Here is a 20603-nt window from a genome sequence, read left to right as displayed (position 1 = left end):
GTAAGTAAACAAACCCGCTGCAGCATGTAAGTAGGCAATGCACTGCAACAAACGGACTGCTGACCCCTGTCTCACAAACAGCCGCTCAAAGACGCTCGAGAAAAAGAATTATCTCAGCTTAATTGCTCTCTTGTTCTGGCTTATATTCACGCTCAGGCGGCATTTGGTAGCCAGTTTATATTCACTGTATGTTTGCATGGGGTACTTGACTAATTCGGCAACGTTTGAAATCTCTTCACTCGCGGTGACTGCGAACCAAAATTGGCAACGTTCGCAGCAGTAGCGCCAGTAACTCGCACCACCGGAGCAACTGGCAGTGTTGCTCCGTTGCTGTGTAACAGTGGGTGTCCATTCGTTCCTACGGCGACGACGAGATGGCACTACCCATTGCAGTGCTACATTTTTGGCAGTTTTGCTGTTTTTGCTTGGCGCACCAATTGGGATTTAGCGATTTAATCTGACCCATGCAGACACGTGCCGCACCGAAACGTAGCACAAAACTGGTCGTGAAACATCGCCACTACGTTTTTAGCAACAGCAACGTGGTTAAGACGATTTCTTCTAAACGTGTTATCCTGAAGCAACACTCACTGTTCTGACTACGAGGATACAAAGCTAACATCAAGCTCTATGTGAAGCCAGTCTAAACGTGCTGCGTAATAAAATAAGCAAGGAAGGATCCGTACCTGCGCTGTTCTCGGAATTCCTTGATAGCCCGCAGGTATCCGCGACGCCAGGCAATGATGTCACTTCGCTCGATCAGTGCAAGATTCCGTTTTCTTTTATGAAATGTGAATCCGATGTCCTTCATCAACCTCCACAGTGTGGTTTTCTTCAAGTTCGGCAGGTCGTCCTCCTCACTGACAGCCTTTAGCACACTGCCCAGTGTTGGGACTACCATCTTCGCGTACATACTGTGCACTTTCAGACGGATGGCATGGACTATGAAGCTGTCATTCTTGACAATTCGCGAGCTTGAAATCTTCACGTTGCGAGGTCATTTCTTCGGAGACGCCACAGGCCCGCACAGACGCTCCGCCTTGATTTTGGCAACGCTACGGGGAGATACTCCGGTGTCCTCGCTCGCAGCACTCAGTACTTCCCGAACAGACTTCTCCGAAAAACGGATCCTGGTGCGGCCGAACACATTTGCAATTGCTTGCTTGGCGTGCACGAACCTTCGGTAAAATGGCCGCTCAGCTGGACGCCATTTTCTCAAACGTGAAAGGGAGGCGGACGGAAAGAGTAAACGCGGCGGCCAGCGGGGACAGCGAGAACGTGAAATGGAAAAAAGACGACAAACGCAAAATACAATAACGCAAAACGCAAAATAATGCCACCTAGCATTGCCAGGTGGCGCATAGCTGCTGACGACGAAGTAGGGCTCGCGCCGTGTGGAGTCTGTCGCCGTGGCCTTGTCTGTCTTCAATGGCAGGGGGCCGATGGCCAAACCGGGGACTGGGCGAATCGGCTCGAAAGCCCTGCAGACCGAGGCGCCGATAAGAGCAGTTACGGTAGAGATGTCCTGGTTCTCTGCAGTGAAAGCAGAGTGGCCGGTTATCAGGTGTGCGCCAGACATCGGCTTTCCGCAAGGGCGCTCGGCGATCGTCGAAATACTGCACTGCTGGAACTGAGGACCGCGGCTCAGGAGGCGTTACCGGAAATGGTGGCGGCGAAACCGCAGCCGGGCGCCTCGCAATTTCAGCATAGGTGGGGCGGTGGCAGTCTCCTGGTAGAGGAGGTGTTTCGACAGCAGGAGCCCTGAACGCCTGTTGCACCTCCTCGCGAACAAGAGCAGAAATCGAACCTAGCGCTGGCTGCGAAGAGCTGCAAAATTTCAGGACCCCTTCACGCACGATGGTGCGAATCAGTTCACGCAGATCGTCAGGGTGGCTCCCGGAGGTAGCAAACGATGCGGTGACAGCAGCAGCATGCACGGGCGGTCGTAGGTCGCAGAACGTTGTTGCAGGACCTTTTCCATCGTTGTGGCCTCTGTAAGGAATGCAGCAACGGTCGATGGTGGGCTGCGCACGAGGCCTGCGAAAAGCTGCTTTTTGACGCCACGCATCAAATGCCGGAGTTTCTTTTCTTCCGGCATGGCCGGGTCAGCTCTTCTGAAGAAGCGCGTCATGTCCTCGACGTACATCTGGACACTTTCGTTCGGCAGCTGGATGCGTAGTGCACGCTCAGCTCGTTCACGACGATCCACGCTTGTGTAGGCCTCCAGCACCCGACGATGGAACTCATGCCACGTGATTAAAACGTCCTCTCGGTTTTCAAACCAGGTGCGAGCGCCATCCTCGAGGCTGAAGTAAACGTTCCGGAGTTTGGCTGCGTCGTCCCATTGGTTAAACGCAGCTACGCGCTCAAAATGAAGGAGCCAGTTCTCCACATCCTCAAAAAGTTCCCCACGGAACGTCTTGGGAATCCGCGGAGTCTGCAAGGTGTAGTGGGATGGCGCGGCAGCGGCAGTTTGCAGAGGAGGAGGAGTGGCTGTCTCCATGGCGCCGCTCTCGACTAGTCCTACCTCCGAAGGCAGTCCCTGGATCCTCCGACTGAAGCGATGTACCGGGGTGTCAAGTGGTACAGGGCTGGCGCGACGGCTTCCTGGAGGGGTCTCTTGCATGGGCTCACGGGTACCCAGCACCTCCACCAGCTTGTAACGTACTTGTTGACGACGGGGGCTTTAATAACAAGTGCGAAGACAGACAAGGCCACGGCGACAGACTCCACACGGCGCGAGCCCTACTTCTTCGTCGTCAGCAGCTATGCGCCACCTGGCAATGCTAGGTGGCAACATCACAGATTTCGACCGATTCGCTCGCAATATCATCGTTTTTTGTCACGCTGATGACAAATCTATTATCCACGAAGCCTGTCCGCAATGCATTTGTTATTTTTCGCTCACCACAAGCAACGCACTATTTTCTGTCATGGATGCAGGCTGCGCAAAAAAGAGCGCTAGCTTTGACAGCGTTGCACCTGATGTATGAAACGGAGTTTAGATGCAGCTCTTGATGGCTGTGATCAACCGAGATTAGTTCGGTCGCTTCCCGCGTCACGAACAAAAATGATAACACCCCTTTCCTGCGGCCTTGCGCGAACGAACGGACACTACAATGATATGTGGCCATATTTTGAACCATTCACGGTTTCATTTGCCAACCTAGGGTGCTATTGGGATGGATTGTTGAATTTAGTAGCCAGTTTATTAGGGCACATGAAGCATGTGGGGAAAGGTGGTTATTTCACTTTTTTTTTTAATCTGGCTCCCCCTGCTCCCTTCCTACTTGTAAGCCGTCTCAGCACGCTTGCGCAGCAGGCAATGCAGCAGACGACGACGACGCTGCGCCTAGCGTTACTACCGGCATACTCTTTGTCGTGCAGCTCGGATAGCGAGAGCTTTCCTTCCTCCATGTTCGCGCAGCCCCGCCGCAGTGGCTCAGTGGTCACGGCGCTCAGCTGCTGATCCGAAAGACGCGGGTTCGATACCGGCCACGGCGGCCGAATTTCGATGAAGGCGAAATTCTAGAGGCCCGTGTACTGTGCGACGTCATCCTCATCATCATCAGCATTACTATATCCTCTGCAGGGCAAAGGCCTCTCCCATGTCTCTCCAATTAACCATGTTCTTCGCCAGTTGCCGCCACTGTATACCCGCAAACTTCTTAATCTCATCCACCCACCTAACTTTCTGCCGTCCCCTGCTACGTTTGCTTCCTCTTGGAATCCACTCCACGCGATGTCAGTGCGCGTTAAAGAACCCCAGGTGGTCGAAATTTCCGGAGCCCTTCACTACGGCGATCCCTCATATCCCGAGTTGCTACGCGTTGTTAAACCCTAATAAACCAACTAAACCAAGCATCATGTCGGTTGCATCAAAAGGCTGAGTCATGTCTGTCAACCCTTAAGAGGGCTGAAGATGTATCTTGTGGGTTGAAGAGCAAAAACTAGGAGCAGGCCCAATGATGTCAAGCTTTGTTTGAACAAAGAAATTTCGTCCTCGCTGACTCACTTCGCGAGCTTGATGAATTTGCAAAAATTCCATGGAGCGTTGATATTGTAAACGAGGATGTAATGAACCTCCGTGTAGCGAATTCCTCGATATTATGAAGTCCGTGTGCCCCATTGCCGCCCCCGTTGAAGCGTGTGTATTTGAGACCATGTAATGAAGGAGTTGTGGTGGTTGACCTTGATGTAACAAAGTGGCTATGCCATCTATCTGTTAGTGCTGAGCCACTGAAAATTTTGCAGAACCGCGCGAAAGTTTCGTTATGATCAAGCACAAACTGACATTAGGGGAACGCCGATCGCAACGAACGGCTGCAGTCGACACAACGCGCCGTGCTCCAGCGCCGTCGGCGCATCTCCGGCACTTTCTCGTTTGGAGCATCATACCACCAGGCATTACAACAGTTGATGCTCAAAAGCAGCGAAAAGCAATAGGGCAAGCAAAAAAAATTGGCAGTGGCTTAGCTGTTGTTAAGCCTGGGTACACAAGCGAAAAGCTGCTGTTACGCTTGGTTTGACGTCATGGCTGTCGCAGTTCGCGCACAATGCACTGGGAGCACCACGATTACGGTGGAGGCGTTCGGCCGTCCACACTCTGCCTGTACGGAGGCGGAGGAGGAGACGCGCGTGTAGTGAATACGGTGCTGTCTTAGAAGATTGCTTTAGAGGTGTCCATTCCTTTTGGGTCTTGACATTGACAGAAAAGGAAAGACATACAAAGCACTTACTTTCAATTGATTTTATTTCATGCGAAAAACAATTTTATACTCATGGTAATCACCTGCGCAGGCTTACAAGAATATTACCAACTAGTGATAGCTGGCACGGCACGTTCTTTCAGACAACCGGCATGCCCGATGTAAGATAGGACATCTCTTTTTCTGACAACAAAATTGATGGAGCGCTTACGCAATCATCGCCCGCTCGTGCTATCTCTAGTGCCTCCGCAATCTCTCTCATTATTTGACATTTACTTTTACTTTTAAAAAGTACCTTACAACTGTGAAACACGGGATGGTTGCCTTCCTTGCTTTTCTCTGCACTTCAGACAATGGACACTGAAGTGCCCACGTCTTTTGTTTTCACGTTGTAATTATGCTCTCCTAACCTCGCATTTATGCATCTTGCCGTCTATCCTATGTAATAGTTGCCACATGTCAAGGACACCCAGTACACGACGCCTCCTACTCATCTTACAAATGGCTTTTGGTGCCTTGCCACATGTCAAGGACACCCAGTGCACGACGCCTCCTACGCATCTTACAAATGGCTTTTGGTGCCTGATTGTGCAAGCGGCCTTTCCCTGGTTTCCGGAAGTGCTTTTCTTGCATAGGGCACTCAACTTACTCGGGGCTGAAAACAAAACGTTTACGTTTACCTTGTTGCCCATTTTTCTCAGGTTTTGTGATAGCCTATGCTTATATAGAAAGCCAAATTTGTACGCGCCGCCGATGTACACGCCGACGTTTGTACGCGCCGACAATGGCGGCCGGGTTTCCCCGTGCGCGCCGCATTCTTTGGGGCAAAGCCATCCCCGAGCATTTCCTGGGGGAGATGACGAGAGCGCGCAATTGCTGCGCTCGCTTCGCTGCCTGGAACCAGAATTCCAGCGGCAAGGCATGACGGATCCCCGTGCGCCTGCCGCGGAAGGTGACGAGGGCGTGCTGCAGCAACCGCTCGTGTTGCTGGCCGGAACCCGAAGAGACTCTCAACGGCTCTGCGGAAATCCGCATAGCCTTCGAAGTGGCGCTCCCATCGCTTCTTCTGCATACCCCACGAGAGAAAACTTCCCTCCTCGCCTTGCCGGTGCTGTCATGACGCACGGTCATGGAGGATGGAAAAAAAGAGGGGAGGCCCTTTCCACACAGCACCCTGGGAGAAAAGTGTGGAGGAAATCACGTGGTTTTTCCACGATCGGGAGGCCATCTTGTCCGGGCAGCTTAGCAAAGGCGTTGTAGTTGCTGCTTGCAAACCGGGCGGTAGCATACGGCCGCGGCGTAGCATTTGCGGTGCGGCGTAGGCGTACTTTTCTCAACTGCTCTATTTTGTTTTTGATCATGCTCACAAGCTGACTTTGGCGCCATTCACTCATACCTCAGGTGGAATTCGCTGCATTGATTTCAACGTACCCGGCGACCACGATCGCACGGGCATTTCGTCTACTGCGTCACTGCTCGGAGCCGTCGGGAGGCCACCGCTGCTCACTGAGGAGCACTCGCGCCGTTCGTTCACCAGTGATTCAATACGGCGTGCGCTAGAGAGGTCGTCGGCGTATTGTGCGGACGTTTTGCGTCCTGTGCGTGCGGTGTGCGTGTGCCATTCGCCTTCCCGTTTCCATCGGCAGTGAAACCTCGTCACTATTAGGCGTGTTCTTGCAACACTCCAGTGATGGTCAATGGTGTTAGTGTTGCTGTCCTTTTCGTTTTTCACGATTGCGCTTGTGTGAGCAGCGGGGGCCGTTACATGGCGGAGAGCGATATTTTAAAGGAAGCAGCTGCGCTTGCTTTGATCTTAGTATACTGCAGAAACTTTGTTACACGCCCGTTTCAAGCGTGTAACGTTTGAAGCATCTTGCTTATGGGACGTGCCGGGCTCAAGTGTATTCGTTCATATCGTAGCCAGGTCTGAGTTTCTGGTCGCGCGCTATGTTCAGAGCGGTTTCCAGTTGCAGGCTTGCAACTGCTTCTCTTTTTGATGTCATGGTCAAGAAGTGCGAAAAAGACGAAGCTCTAACTGAATTAGGAGGCTTTTTCTCACGTGTATTTCTTTTTTTATTGCACCTATGCCCTGTGGTAGTGATATTTGGGGTAAAAAGTACTCGTTGAAATCACTATCCACATGTGCGCTGAATTTCATTGATGCCTGTGGTTATGTTGAAGAAAAATAATTTGATGCATTCATTACGTACAATAGACTGACTTTCATTTTATGGATTGTCGATCACAAGTAAAGTGTGCTACTGTGCAGTGACATTACAAGCTAGTAGTTCATCAGTAGCGAAAAGCGGTGCGTACAGTTGCAGCTCTACACATTAAACATGAAACACACGATTGAAATGATGCACAACACCGTGAAACTTATGCTGCAGCCACTGGGTACTCCTAAACTTCTAGAAGTCTGAAAAGCTACGGTAATATATATTATGCACATTACTAGAGCTGTGGAAATCTGGAACATGCTATGTTGCCATGCTTCAAAGGGTGGATTTATGGAGGGGGGCAGTCACATTTTAAACATGTATTTCTTGGACTTTTTTCATTGAGAAAAAGATGTTCAGAATGGCTGTCCTGTGAAAAATTTAAGATAAATCCTCCCCTGCCGTCTACTATATGCACTTTGGCCCTCTCCGTTTCTGTCACCTGTGTTAGTGGCCCTTGGGGTTGTGAATCAAAAGTCATTGCTGCACGGTCACCATTACAGCACGTTATGATATTACATTTTGTGTTCACTGTCAGGAACTCAAACTTTTTAGCATACTTGCCCATCCTCACTGCTGTATACGAGGAAGCATTCCTTGCATCACCAGCCGCACGAAAACATGCTATGAAGATAAGTGCAGCATTTAAGACCAACAACAAAGTACTGCAGAATTTTTCTTACCCTCACTTCTGCAGCAGAAGGCACCATTGACACAGCCAGCTTCCCAAACATATGCAATGGAAGCAGATTGCAACATTCAGCAACAAGAGCTGCATTAAGGGGCAGGTTGAACACTAAGGTGAGGTGTGACCATGCATGGCAGCATTGTTCACGACTCAGCCGAAAGCGGGCAAGTGCACACTCATTCAGCATAAAACTGAGAGGTTTGTGCAATCCACCAGAGAGCGCGATTAAAGTGTGGCCAGTATGTGGAACACTTTCAAGTGAGCATAGCATGCAAACAACCCAATATCAATAACCTTGCTCAAGGATCTCATGCATCAACCTCATTCTAGTAAAGAAGAATTTTTTTTACAACGTCATGAGCACATTTGACAGCTGTCCACTCAAAAATCATTATGCTCTCATATAGAAAGGGTTGCAGAGTACCATTCAAATATAAGCCTCGTGCCAGCAAGCTGGACATGAAAGGCTTCCAGGGTAGCCATATACTAAAAAATTTCGGGAAGCTTAAGTTTAAAGGCAGTACTTTAGACTGCATTAAGGTGGGATAGTTTGTAATTTACTTATGACCAGGTTTTACTGTAGAGCCAGCATGAATAAAGGAATGGTTCTAGTGAACGTGTTCTCTGTACTTTTACTCAAGCACGCTTGGCTGATCTTGCGTGCAAGACATTGTTAGCCTTAATAAACTGTTTTGTCACTGTTTTCTGTGAGCACCTCCTCTGTTTTTTTTTCTTCCTAGCCGCACGTGGCTGAATTTGTATCTGGTTAGGTACAGACTCTTCTTCGTAACTCTATTCCGTTCATGCTGCGCCTGGGTTGCTCCAGGATTATCGTTCTGATACAAAGGTGCTCCAAAATGGATATTCTTCTGCTCCAGAGCTTGCTATGACTTGACCACCACTAGTAGCAAGAGCGAGCATTCCTTTGTCATGTCAATCTTGCTTCTAGTGTGTACCCCTAACATCACACATGGTGCTGAAATAACGGTGTTCGTAGAAATTATCGGTAAATGAAAATCTCCCATTAGAGTGGCTCTGATCTTCCAAGGAGATCATAACACCTCTTAAACTTGTTCAGCAGGCGGCAAACGTTTTCTTGGCAGAGAAAACTGTAAGATTAGTTTACCGATGTTGCGAAGAATGATTTAATCATCATTTCCAAATTATATTTACTGTGAATTAATTGAAATATTAACCTTTCCAAATTTGTTCTAAAGTAAATTTGGAATATTTTACTAGTTGCAGTTACGCGCACGCCCAACTTGGCTGTACCAGGCGCTTCAACTTACAGATGGCACTTTGTCAGGTGCCTGCAACGGTGGTGTGTTAAAGTCGCCAGCATTCGCTGTGCTAATGGCCTCTTGCCACCAAGTAAATATTTCTGCTTTAAAATCACCAGATTTACCGGAGATAGTGAATCAAGATTTGAAATTTCGAAGATGCCAGAAATTAACTTTCAATGCGCGTTCACACTAAACCATGGTCATCACTTGGTGTATTTTTAGGAGCTAGCTTAACTCAGAACATGTTATGAGACGCTCCTCAAACGCTAGGGGAAGAATGTGACGTTATAACACCGTTGTCGCACCGGTAGCGGACTGGGGTATTAGAAGAGTGCCGTCGTACAGTGGCGTGGCAGGAAACTTGGTATGGCAGACGCCAAATATCCTTAAGCAAGCGAAAATGCGACTCTGACGGTTAACTATTTTTGTATTAAGGAAAAAAAAGGAAATAATATCACGTGTTGTTGCGGCAACCCCAGTTGTTGCAGCTACTCGGAGGCGGGCGAAACGGTCGGGGCTCAGTTCCCGCGCACTCCACATCATACTCTACTTCGTAGCCGATCTGCCCGTGCACTCAGCAGCAAGGATAGGTGGCACGCATGGCACTACTCTCCTGCCTAGAGACGCACCGTCCCGATCCGCAGACAGGCATAAATAGAAAGGTATAGCGCAAGCAAAACGACAAGAGCTTGAAGACGTGCTCCTATCGGTTACAGTAAGCTTTGAGACGCACCACGTGACCAACGTCAGACTGAGGGGGCCGATGGGATGTTCGCGGCACAATCGGAACCACCTCGTACTTTACATTGCCTATACGACGAAACACCTTTTGCGGTCCAAAGTAGCGCTTGACTGGCTTCTTGCTGATACTTCGACGTCAAACTGGAGTCCATACCCATACACTATATCCAGGCTAAAAATGAACTTCACGATGCTGGAGAATGTACCTGCGTGCATCGACGCGCTGACGGTCCTGAACGCGTAGTCTTGCCAGCTGTCCGGCTTCTTCGGCGCACTGGCCCATCAGTTCAGCATCATCGTAAGCGAAGGCCCCTAGGTCATGTGGCAGCATTGCATCGAGCACTCTACTTCTCTTCCATGAACCAGGTGGAACAGCGAAAACCTGGTGTCTCTTGAAGGACGGAAGTATGGCGCAACTTCGTCCCCAGTCCTGTGCTCAACATCCACATATATAGAGGGCATGTCTGCCAAGGTATTATTGAGGCGCTCAGTGAGCCCGTTCACTTGGGGGTGGTATGCAGCAGTTCAGCGATGGTTTGTAGGGCTTAAGCGCATGATGTCGGCCGTTAGTTGAGTCATAAACACGGCACCGGGATGAGTGATCGGGACCTCCCGGGTACCGTAACGAACGATGATGGACTCGACAAAAAACTTCGCCACTCCGCAGCGGTTGCTGGGGGCAAAGCCCTCGACTCGGCGTAGCGCATGAGGTAATCCGTGGCGACAGCGATGTAGTGGCTCCCCGACTTGGACATGGGAAAAGGTTCAAGGAAATCCATAAGTATTTGCTGGAACGGAGTCGTCGGTGGCTGGATGGGGTGATGATGTCCAGCAAGCTGCACGGGCGGAGTCTTACGTCTTTGACATTCAAGGCAGGTCTAGGTGTGATGACTAACCATCTTAGTTGCGACCAGTAGTACTTTTTGCGAATTCGAGAGTATGCTCGACTGAACCCCAACTGTCCGGATGTTGGATCATCATGGCAGGCTTCTATAACTACGTTGCGTAGGTCAGCCGGAACAACGAGCAGCCACGACCTCGCACTCGCTGCGAAGTTCTTCTACAGAACGTTGTGGCGTAGGCGTAGGGCGGGTACTACGCGCAAGAAGATGGATGGAACGGTGCCTCGCTGTCCTTCCAAACGGGCGATCAGTTCACAAAGCTCAGTGTCGAGCCTATGCCGCGCTGCCATATCTAACGCGCTCAATTCTCCTAGAAAGGCGTCTTCATTCTCGTCGTCGTGGTCTGTAGGTGCTGAATCCGCTGGGACTTTCGAGAGAAAGTCGGCGTTAGTGTGCCTGCGGCACAATTTATACACTATCGTGGCGTCGAACTCTTGCAGCTGAAGAGCCCACCGTGCAAGTCACCCTGCAGGGTCTCTGAGAAAGCTGAGCCAACATATGGAGTGGCGGTCGGTAACAACCTGAAATAGGCGCCCGTACAAGTATGGCCTGAACTTCCTTATCGCCCAAATAACCGCGAAAAATTGTTTGTTAAGTTGTTGAGTAATTCGCTTCTTCCTTCGATAATCGCCGACTTGCGTATCCGGTGACGCGCTCGATGCCGTTCTGTTTTCGAATCAGCGCGGCGCCGAGACTTTTGTTGCTAGCGTCTGCGTGCACCTCAGTCTCAGCACCCTGGTCAAAGTGGTCGAATACAGGGGATGTCAGTAGGCTTCGTTTCAGATGTTCAAATGCACGCTGCTATTCATGGTAGCACTGGAAGGCGACGGTATTTTTCTGAGGTGAGTAAGTGGCGCAGCGGCAAGAAACACATTGCGCAAAAAGCGCTTATAGTTGGCGCATTGGCCCAATAACCTCTGCACGGTGTTCTTGTCCGATCGCGTGGGAAACGAGGCGTTGGCGGCTGCTTTGTCGGGGTCGGGGCGGATACCTTCATTACTGAAGACGTGGCCAAGGAATTTCAGTTCGACGTAAGCAAACTTCTATTCTGTCTGACAAGATGGTCGGGAAACGTGCTTGAGAAAATGGCATCATCAATGTAGACCGGGCATGTTTGTAACTTCAGGACGGCCAGCGCGGTGTCCATATCGAGCAGAAAGGTTGCGGGGGCAGTACAGAGGCTGAAGGGCATCGCCTTAAACTCATAGATGCCCTTCGGGGCAATAAAGAGCGTCTTCTCTCAGTGTCGCTCATGGACCTCTATTTGTCAGCAACCACTTTGCAGATCAATGGCCGAAAAGTAACGGGCATGTCGTAAATGATCAAGCGCGTCGTCTGAGCTGGAGCGGATAAACGTGCTTCTCTGTGATGTTGTTTGGTCGCCGTTAGTGAACGGAGAACCGAAGAGTGCCTTCTTTTTTTCTTCGCTAGCACCACCGGAGCTGCCCACGGGCTGCGCGATGGTTTAATTATGTCGTCGGCGACCATTTCAAGCGCTTGATTCTGGATCATTTCGCGCTTTATTTTTAATGCTCTGTGAGGCGACTGAAGAAAGCGCCGTCGGCAATAATTGTTTGCTTGACGATGGCCGGCTGGTGAAATCCGGATGACGTGGAGAAGCAGTCGGTGAATTCTGCACGCTGGAGGTTGCAGTAGGAGTTGTGCAGGCGAGTAATGGCGCCGGCGGCAGCTTCGGTGGCGAGCGGAGAGTCACGGAGGCGTGCGTCAAGGCGGGCTGGGGAGGTGTGGGAACAATGGAACACTGAGGATAAAGAGGACGTGTTGCACTTCTTCGTGGATAGCCGCGGTGAGGGAGGATGAAGTTCGACTGGCAGCAGGCGGGAGCAGCTGCCTAAGCTCATCCCAGACAATTACTTCGCGGATGGTCTCGTGAAGTTTCACGGCGTCGATGGTGTCGGCCGTCAAGCGTGCAGCAGAGTGACTGGAAACGCTAGGAATTCTAGCAAGGCGACGATAATGGTCCGCCCGCGAAGCCAGGGTTCGACCAATGTTCGTCGTCTCGGTGACAAAGTCGGCCACTGTTGTCGGTGGATCCCGAATCAGCTCCTGGTGGATCCGGAAGCCGCAAGGCGGCTTCGCCGAAACTGGTCACGGTCTCATCAGGTCTCTGGCACCTAGTTTGCAGGAGATCCTCTGCACGTTGTCGCCGATATTGGTTGACGAATGCCTTCCGTAGTTTAGTTTTGCAGTTTTCCCAGGACGTAATTGTCGTCTCGTGGGCCTCGTACCATTGACGAGCAGTGACCTCCAGACAAAAGTACAGGTTCTGCAAGCAATGTTCTGGAGTCCAGCCATTTGGGGCGGGCGGCACGTTTGTATTGTTCGAGCCTGTCGTCAATGTGCTCGGTGGCAGCGCCATGGAACGTTGCACCTGTAGCAGAATCAATGGGGAGGTAGACAGCGGCAGGAGCGGAGTCCGTCTGCTGATATTGGGTCACCGTTATCCTGGTCATGGGAAGTTCTGGTACACCTCTATTAATGTGGGTCGGCAGAAGACTGAATTCAGGAGCGCAGCCTCAGCGAAGGGATGGCGACCCTGGCTTGGGATCGGACTCAGCGCAGCGTGTGTCGAGCGGTTGCACTGCCTATACCCAGCACCTCTAACATATGTCAAGAGTTGTTGCGGCAACCCGAGAAGGCAGGCGAGATATGGACCAGGGCGTCCTGAACCAGATGCTTAGCGAGAGCGGGAGCCGGGTGAAGCGGTCGGGACACAGATCACGCGCACTCCACACGATCCTCTATTTCTTCGTTGCCGATTTGCCCTGATCATTCAGCAGCAAGGATGGGTGGAACGCGTTACAGTAGGGGCTCAAACCGACGAGATGTTAGCGACGATGAGCAAGCGAGGCAGTCGACACAACGGTTAGGCACATCGGCAGGCGCAACATCTTGAGATTTTCTCTTTCGTGCTACCATAGCGCCAATAGTTAAATTTAGGCTACTCCGGGTGCTATGATCATTGTTTCCTGTGCGAAGTTGACCCAGAAAGCTTGCTATAACGGCTCTATCAAAGCATCATTAGACCATGCGCCAATTTGTGTCGTCCGGCGCGATTTGATAATTGCGCTAGCATTTTCTCCTCTCACCACACGAAACAAGAGGAAACTGCAGCTTCTTGGCAGTTGGCAAACGCGAACTCAGGCAATGCGCGCGCCTGCGCTAATCGTCCACTGAACTGTACTGGGGAGAGCTAATCGCTGTGCAGGACTCAGCCAATGCGAAGACAAAGACAAATTTTGCGAAAATTTTAGGTTTTTGCGAAAAGCATAAGTTGATCACACCCAGTAAGCATGGATTTAGGAAATTACACTCTACTGAGACCACTCTTCTTACACAGAAGGAGCTGATTTTAGAATCTTTCGAACACAAAGAACTAACACTAGGCATTTTTATAGATTTTTCTAAGGCGTTCGATCGCGTTAATCACGAAACCTTATTACTAAAACTAGACAGATATGGCTTCCGAGGTTGTTTCTATAGTATCATTAAATCATATTTAGAGGCCCGTTTTCAGCAGGTTGTGATTGATAACACACTATCTGACCCCAAGCATATTGCTGCCGGCGTACCCCAGGGTAGCATACTCGGCCCGCTACTTTTTAATCTCTACATTAATGATATTGTAAACATTGACCCTAACACAACTTTTTTTATCTACGCTGATGACACCAGCCTATTTTTCAGGGCACCATGTGTATCGAGTCTGGAAGTAAATGCTACGAGGTGCCTACGTTCGCTACACCACTGGTCACTTTGCTTTTTAGACCCCGTAATAAGTCTGTTTCTGAGTTAACGTTATCAATCGGTTAATCAAAAATACACGTCTCCTCTTCCGTTAAAAGCCTTGGTGTCACATTCCACGAGAACTTATCTTCGGATGTTCATGTTGATAATAGAGCTGCCAAAATTTCAAGAGTAGTAGGTATCCTCTCCAAGTTTCGGTACTACTTTCCACAATGCATAAAAAAACATTTGTACGACTCTTTGTTCACCAGTGTTATAACTTATTGTTTCTTAGTCTGGGGTACAACCACTGTCTCCAATATTACAAAACTCCATGTACTACAGAAAAAAGGAGGAGGAGGAGAAAAACTTTTATTCTATTTACAGTGAGAGGTCGATGGGGCGAGCCGGAAGGGCCCGCCCCTTACAAACACTAGGAGGGATCCCTAGTCCGGGATCCCTGTAGCTTCCGCAGCGGCCCGGGCTCTAGCTACCAATGCCTGTTGGGCATGGAGTTCGGAGCAGCCGCGAAGGGCAGCTTCCCAGTCCTCTCGAGTGGGGTGGATGTGGGGTGGGTAGGCAGGATTGGAAGGGCATGCCCACACCACGTGGTAGGTGTCCGAAAACTCCTCCTCACAGTGTGGGCACGCGCCCGAGAAAGAAGAATTGAAGTGCTTAAGTACTGCCGGGCACAGTACAGTATTGGTATAGAGGCGGAGAAGCCAGCGCTCCTCCACCCTGGTGAGGCCTTTACAGGGAGGGGGATAGAGACCATGAAAATTTTGATAAAGAGAGGTGATCTCTTTAAAGGTGATGGCCGGATTGAAATTGAATTCCGGATCAGGCTGCGGATGAGGCGACGCCTGGTGAGTAAGCGCAGTTCGTGCAATTAACAACATTCCAAATGATGCACACACCAAACCTGTCTTTGAGGCATTAAACATTGTACCTATTGTGCAATTGTACTCTGTCCTGCTGCGCAAAAAGTACACATCAAATATTAATCAAGGAACTGCATTCCTCGCTGATTTGTCTAGATTAGCATGCAGATAACGCCCCTACAATACGCGCATCGGAGACAACTGGTATTTACCGCGAACGCGAACTAACTACGGCAGACAAATGCTGTCCTATAATATCCCGTCCATTTTAAACAATTTGTGAAAAACTGTAATTAGTGAAGAGTAACAGCATATAGTTTCTTTCTTTAGTGTACTAACTCAGCCTGCTTTTATGCCTTCCCTCTTTACGTGATATGTTTGATGGTTATGTGTTTTTTGATGCCCTGAACGTGTTCATTTTCGATGCAATGTGCTTTTGTTTTAAATATGTCACAGGCATATCATATAATGTACCGTTGTGTGATTGTGGGTTTTTGTGCACAATGTAGTTGCTGTAGGGGGCGGGGACCTCCGTCAAGCCTCTATAGGCTTTTTGTCCCCGCTCCCCACATATTTGATGTGAAAATAAACCTGATTGATTGATTGATTGATTGATTGATTGATTGATTGATTGATTGATTGATTGAAATAGAATAGCGTCAGTCTATCGGCATTGTATTCATGCCAAGCATTTTATATAAAGCCACACCAGCTGCATAATTAAAGCGGACAAAAGCACTAGTCAAATGCCTTCACCTCAGGCGTGATGACAGTGGAGGGCGGGTTAACAGTCTTCGCGGAGCTTCTCATCTCAGAGAGACATATAAAAAGATGTGTCTCCAGCAACAGTGTGCTTTTGACGTTCTTCGGCATGGCAGCACCACGTGATTTCGTTTCACCGGAGATTCACCGGAGGAGCAGGATTGAAGGAAAACGGAGAGCTCGTCAAAACGTGTTCACTGAAAGCTATACCCCGCCGACAATGGGCTTAGGGACTAAAATCGCGTGCAAGCAGCTGAAGTGTTATGATGTCACGTCTGCAGCTTCCAGAGGCAGCCTCCAATTGTATTATTACATGTAGAACAAGCCACCACGGTGGCCCAGTGGTTATGGGGCTCGACCCCAAAGACATGGGTTCGATCCCGGCCGCGGCAGTCGCATTTCAATGTAGGCGAAATTCTAGAGGCCGATATACTGTGCGACTACAGTAGACGTTAAAGAACCTATGGTTGACGAAATTATCCGGAGCCCCCAGTGCGCCGTCTCTCACAGCCTGAGTCGCTTTGCGAGCAGACAAGCGACAGGACAAGCACTTTGCATTGAGCTTCTATTACATCCGGATCATATATATACAGACCTGAATCTGCAACGGAAAGAATAACTTAAAGAAGACAGATGACTGCCACACGCCATCTAGGCCATGAAATTAAGTTATTACAGCGGTTTAAAAAGCTTCTTGTTGGGCTAGATGGTGCTTGTTGTTACCCAATAACTACAGCGCAGCGAAGACGAGCACCAGAGAGGACCACACAGGTTAGCGCTAGTCCTGTGTGGTCCTTTCTTGTGTACGTCTTGGTTGCGCTATTCTTCTTTTGTTATAATTACAGTGCCACCATACAAAATTGCAAAAAAATCCTTTGCAACCAGATCGCGCTAATCATTTCAGAAATTTCTACCGTTTCCCTCAAAACTGGCCCCTGAAAAAATTTGGTTCAGTATCTTTTGAAGTTCAAAAATGTGCAGATGTGGGTTTCAGGTATGCATGTGGGAAGGGATGGGTTGCTCCTAGCGTTAGCGAGCTCAAGATGCTGTAAACGTTGAAAGCTCATGGTGTTTTTTTCTGCAACACTCAAACTTTTCGCCTAGCACCTGCAGCATGCGGCCGTTTCGAAACGCTTATTGAACCGAATAGTATTCGACTCAAGTGTCGACGTTGTGTAGGTTGAGACAGTTTTTCAACTGCATTCAGTTCAAGTGTCAATGCAGCCGACGGAGCACCGTGGACACACGAATATTTGATATTCCTTCCGGAGCTTAACTTCTTCATTAGAAATCAGGTGCGAGCGACAGCGTTGTCCTGTGATATATATTTCTTCAATATCTATCCCCATTTCCTTTGCTCTATCATTTTTTATGATTACAAATGAAAGTTTATGGAAGCAGTGCGATTACAATGCAGTCAATTTTGCGATGGCCATTAAAAAATTGTCGGGAAGCAACGCCCAGCTCCATCGACGCGGAAAGTCATTCGTCACTGACTGCAATCTCCGCAGTCATTCGTGTTGCATGAATATAAGATTCGCAACAAAATTCTATCTCCCTCACAGGGCCCTCCATCGCCAAAATCTGCGCTCAAGGGTCCCAAACGCAAGCCCCAGCTGGCCAAGAAAACCACGCTTGAAGAGCCACAGCCACTGAGCGGGATAAAACCCAGCGAGTCTTCCGTCGGCGCCACAGGCCCCTCACCATCGGGATTGAAGCGCAGACTTTCTGTTGGTAAGCCACACGGAAAAAGTAATTTTTTGCTATGTACGCGACGACAGTTCGTTTGTAGTCTCATTTTCGATTTTCGATTTTTATTGTCCTCAGTTTGCCAAAACCGGCTATTGTACACATATGGCCCGCTTATGTCATCTGCAATTACTACCATACTTGCTGCCATTAACGCAAGCGGGTTATTACTTTACGATCCTCTACCGTACATTTAGACACCATCTTTCAAGTTTTTTCCCTCACCGGCGAACTTGTACGCCCATTCCCCGAAATTCTCGACAAGTGCTTTTCTTAACGGGAAGTTGTTTATGAACGCAATTGTTTGCATATCGTAAGACTGCATCATAACAACCAATATGACCTAAATCCCTTCTCTTCAAGTTTTCTGCTGTGTAATGTCAAAAACGCGTCTCATTGGTATTCTATCCCCACTTTAAATACTATGTGCGGGACCAGGGCCCGAATTACGGGTCGCTCTCAATATCGCTATCAATTTTTTTTTTTGAGCGTGACATCGAACTGACGACACCGTGAGATGCCGACCGCGGAATCAACCAATTAGCTGCAAGGTTGCGGTGGCGAGTAGGAGCGCTCCGCCTCGGTAGCATTTATTTTCACGATAATGGACCGCAGTCTAACGTTTTGCTGTAAACACGCCGTGAATAGAATGAAAACGATCTATTTTGATAACAAACTATGTTTCAAACTCAACAACACGAAGCTAAACAAGAAGAGTTATAGTTTTGGAATTAAGTTTGCTCTTGAATCACTTTTGCTGCCGCGAGGGTACGCTGACGGCGGTCAAGCGTCGGCTAGGTGGCGTGAGCTCCCGCCCGATTCAAAGGATTCAGCCGTATCCATCCAACCACACATCCATCCATCGTGAACATGGGTGCCAGTAAAAAAAAGCTTAATCCGCGGAAGTGCCTTTCAGCCAGCTCCGTGGAGGCTTTGCTTTCGCTTTATTTTGTTTTTTTTTAGGTTTCCATGAATAAATAGTTTCATTCCCAGATAATATAGCCGCAAAATAAGCCCGCAGAAATAAAAATACGCGCGGACTATTTGCTACTACGAACTACTACGTATTACTCCGCCGATGGCAGAGCGGCAAGCTGCCACGGGACGGGGTGAAAGGCACTCCACGCTTTGGCCGACTCCGCCCACCGTACGGGGGAGAATTAAAAAAAGAAAGGCGGGAGCCGGACGTTAGTTCAATTTAATTAATAGAAATCGGCCGCACAGGGCAATAAATCGAAGTTTCTAAGAAAGCTCGGAACGTGTAGATCGAGTTCCCGCGGCAAATAGACAAGTTCATATTCCTCTACAGTGCACCTTTAAGTGGATTTCAAGATATATATGCAGGAGTCAAATATTAATAGTGGTAATTGTGTTTGTTACCCTGGCGATGGAAAGAAAGAAGGGGCGTTTTAGCACTGTATGGAGACATGAGCCAAGTACTGCAGCATTCTTCGATGCTGACAAGATCTTCCTGAATGATGGTCATGTGAGTCTGGTTATTTATTAGGCGGCATATAACTCAATCATTAGCAAATAGTCGAACATTAAACCTGATCTTAGGGGATAAATCATTTATGTTGATAAGAAATAGAAGCGGACCTAAAATGGTACCCTGACGAACGCCAGACAAGACTGGAGAGATGGATTACGAGTGTAAATTAGCGCGGACGAATTGATAGCGGTCGGTTAGGAAAGCACGAATGCAATCCAGAACCAATGTATGCAGATTTAGGCGACAGTTTATATGTTAGGTGCGCACAGCGACTTTATAAAATATACTCAAGAAAATGGGAACAGTAAGCACCACAGCACACACAGAAAAATTAACGAGACGACATTACAAAAGGGGTCACACATTCACTACAGACACAAATTGGAGACATATTCTTCCTGATGAGAATCCAAGCACATCATTCAACATATTTACTTCTATACTTAAGGACATTTCCGAGCAGGCCGTCCCTGAAACTCACTTTAAAGGAAGAAAAAAAGTTCTTAAAGCATGGATCTTGAAAGATCTTTAGGACAGGATCACCGAAAGAAACCCTCTGTTCTCGGAATTAATTCAGAGTAAAAACTTATACTCATTCTTAAACTAAAAACTTAAAAGCATTAGAAACAAACTGAGCGCAGATGTGAGGAAAGAACATAGGGACTATTTCCAAAGAAGATACCTGATGTCGCATAGACGCCGAGAAAATTTGCACACGTTTAATGAATTAATTAGTCATCACTCCCAAGCCCCACCGACCTCTCTGAGTCTTGGTGCTCAAGGTTTTGAACATGAAGCCTTAGCAAATAAAACAGACACTTTTTCTCTGTCGGAACCACTGAACGTCCTGCTAGTAATGTTAAAGATCCAGTTACTTACCTGGAGAACGGCTGCGTAAAAACAATGCTTATCACACAATGTAGTGTTGCCGAACTTATCAGGATTAATAACACACTTCAGAGTAAGAACGCACCAAGCGCTGACGGTGAACATGGTTTGTGTTATAATTGCTCATTCATTAGCGCATATTACAGAATCCTCACAACGGGTCTCTTCCCTCATCCCGTGAAAATACCCGTGTTACCATTATTCGCAAAGGTGATGCCGGAACGACATGAATAACAGCAGACGAATATCTATGGTTTGTTTTCTCGAAGACAGCAGAAAATGTGTGATTATCTCCGGTCTCCACCATTAATTTTACAAAACATAATTGTCATTCCCGCACAATTTGAGTTTCAAACCATAATCTACCTTTAGACGTGCGTAGTACGACCGCGTCCAGTGTGTAGCGAGGTGGAAGAACGTACAAGACGCAGAGTGGACTTGATGTGGTTTTTCCTTGAGCGGTGGTATTGAAGACGCATGTGATGAAGGGCAGTATGGCGTCCCAGTTCTTATGGTCAGAGTCTAGCTTGTTGGTGAGTGTT

General features: G+C 48.6%; 1 protein-coding gene across 1 annotated transcript in view; it reads left to right on the top strand.

Annotated features, from left to right (window-relative positions):
- The window catches only part of LOC149325803 (uncharacterized), a 128081-nt gene that overhangs the window by 40490 nt on the left and 66988 nt on the right, over positions 1–20603 (top strand). Inside the window, exon 5 of the mRNA XM_089562749.1 lies at positions 17498–17666. Coding sequence (XP_089418875.1) covers positions 17498–17666 — 169 coding nt within the window. The remainder of the gene's footprint in view (positions 1–17497; positions 17667–20603) is intronic.

This window comes from Amblyomma mixtum, chromosome 10, assembly GCF_055824585.1.
Source record: "Amblyomma mixtum isolate Tamu chromosome 10, ASM5582458v1, whole genome shotgun sequence".
NCBI classification, from domain to species: Eukaryota; Metazoa; Arthropoda; class Arachnida; order Ixodida; family Ixodidae; genus Amblyomma; species Amblyomma mixtum.
This window is presented reverse-complemented; position numbering and strand designations above follow the sequence as displayed.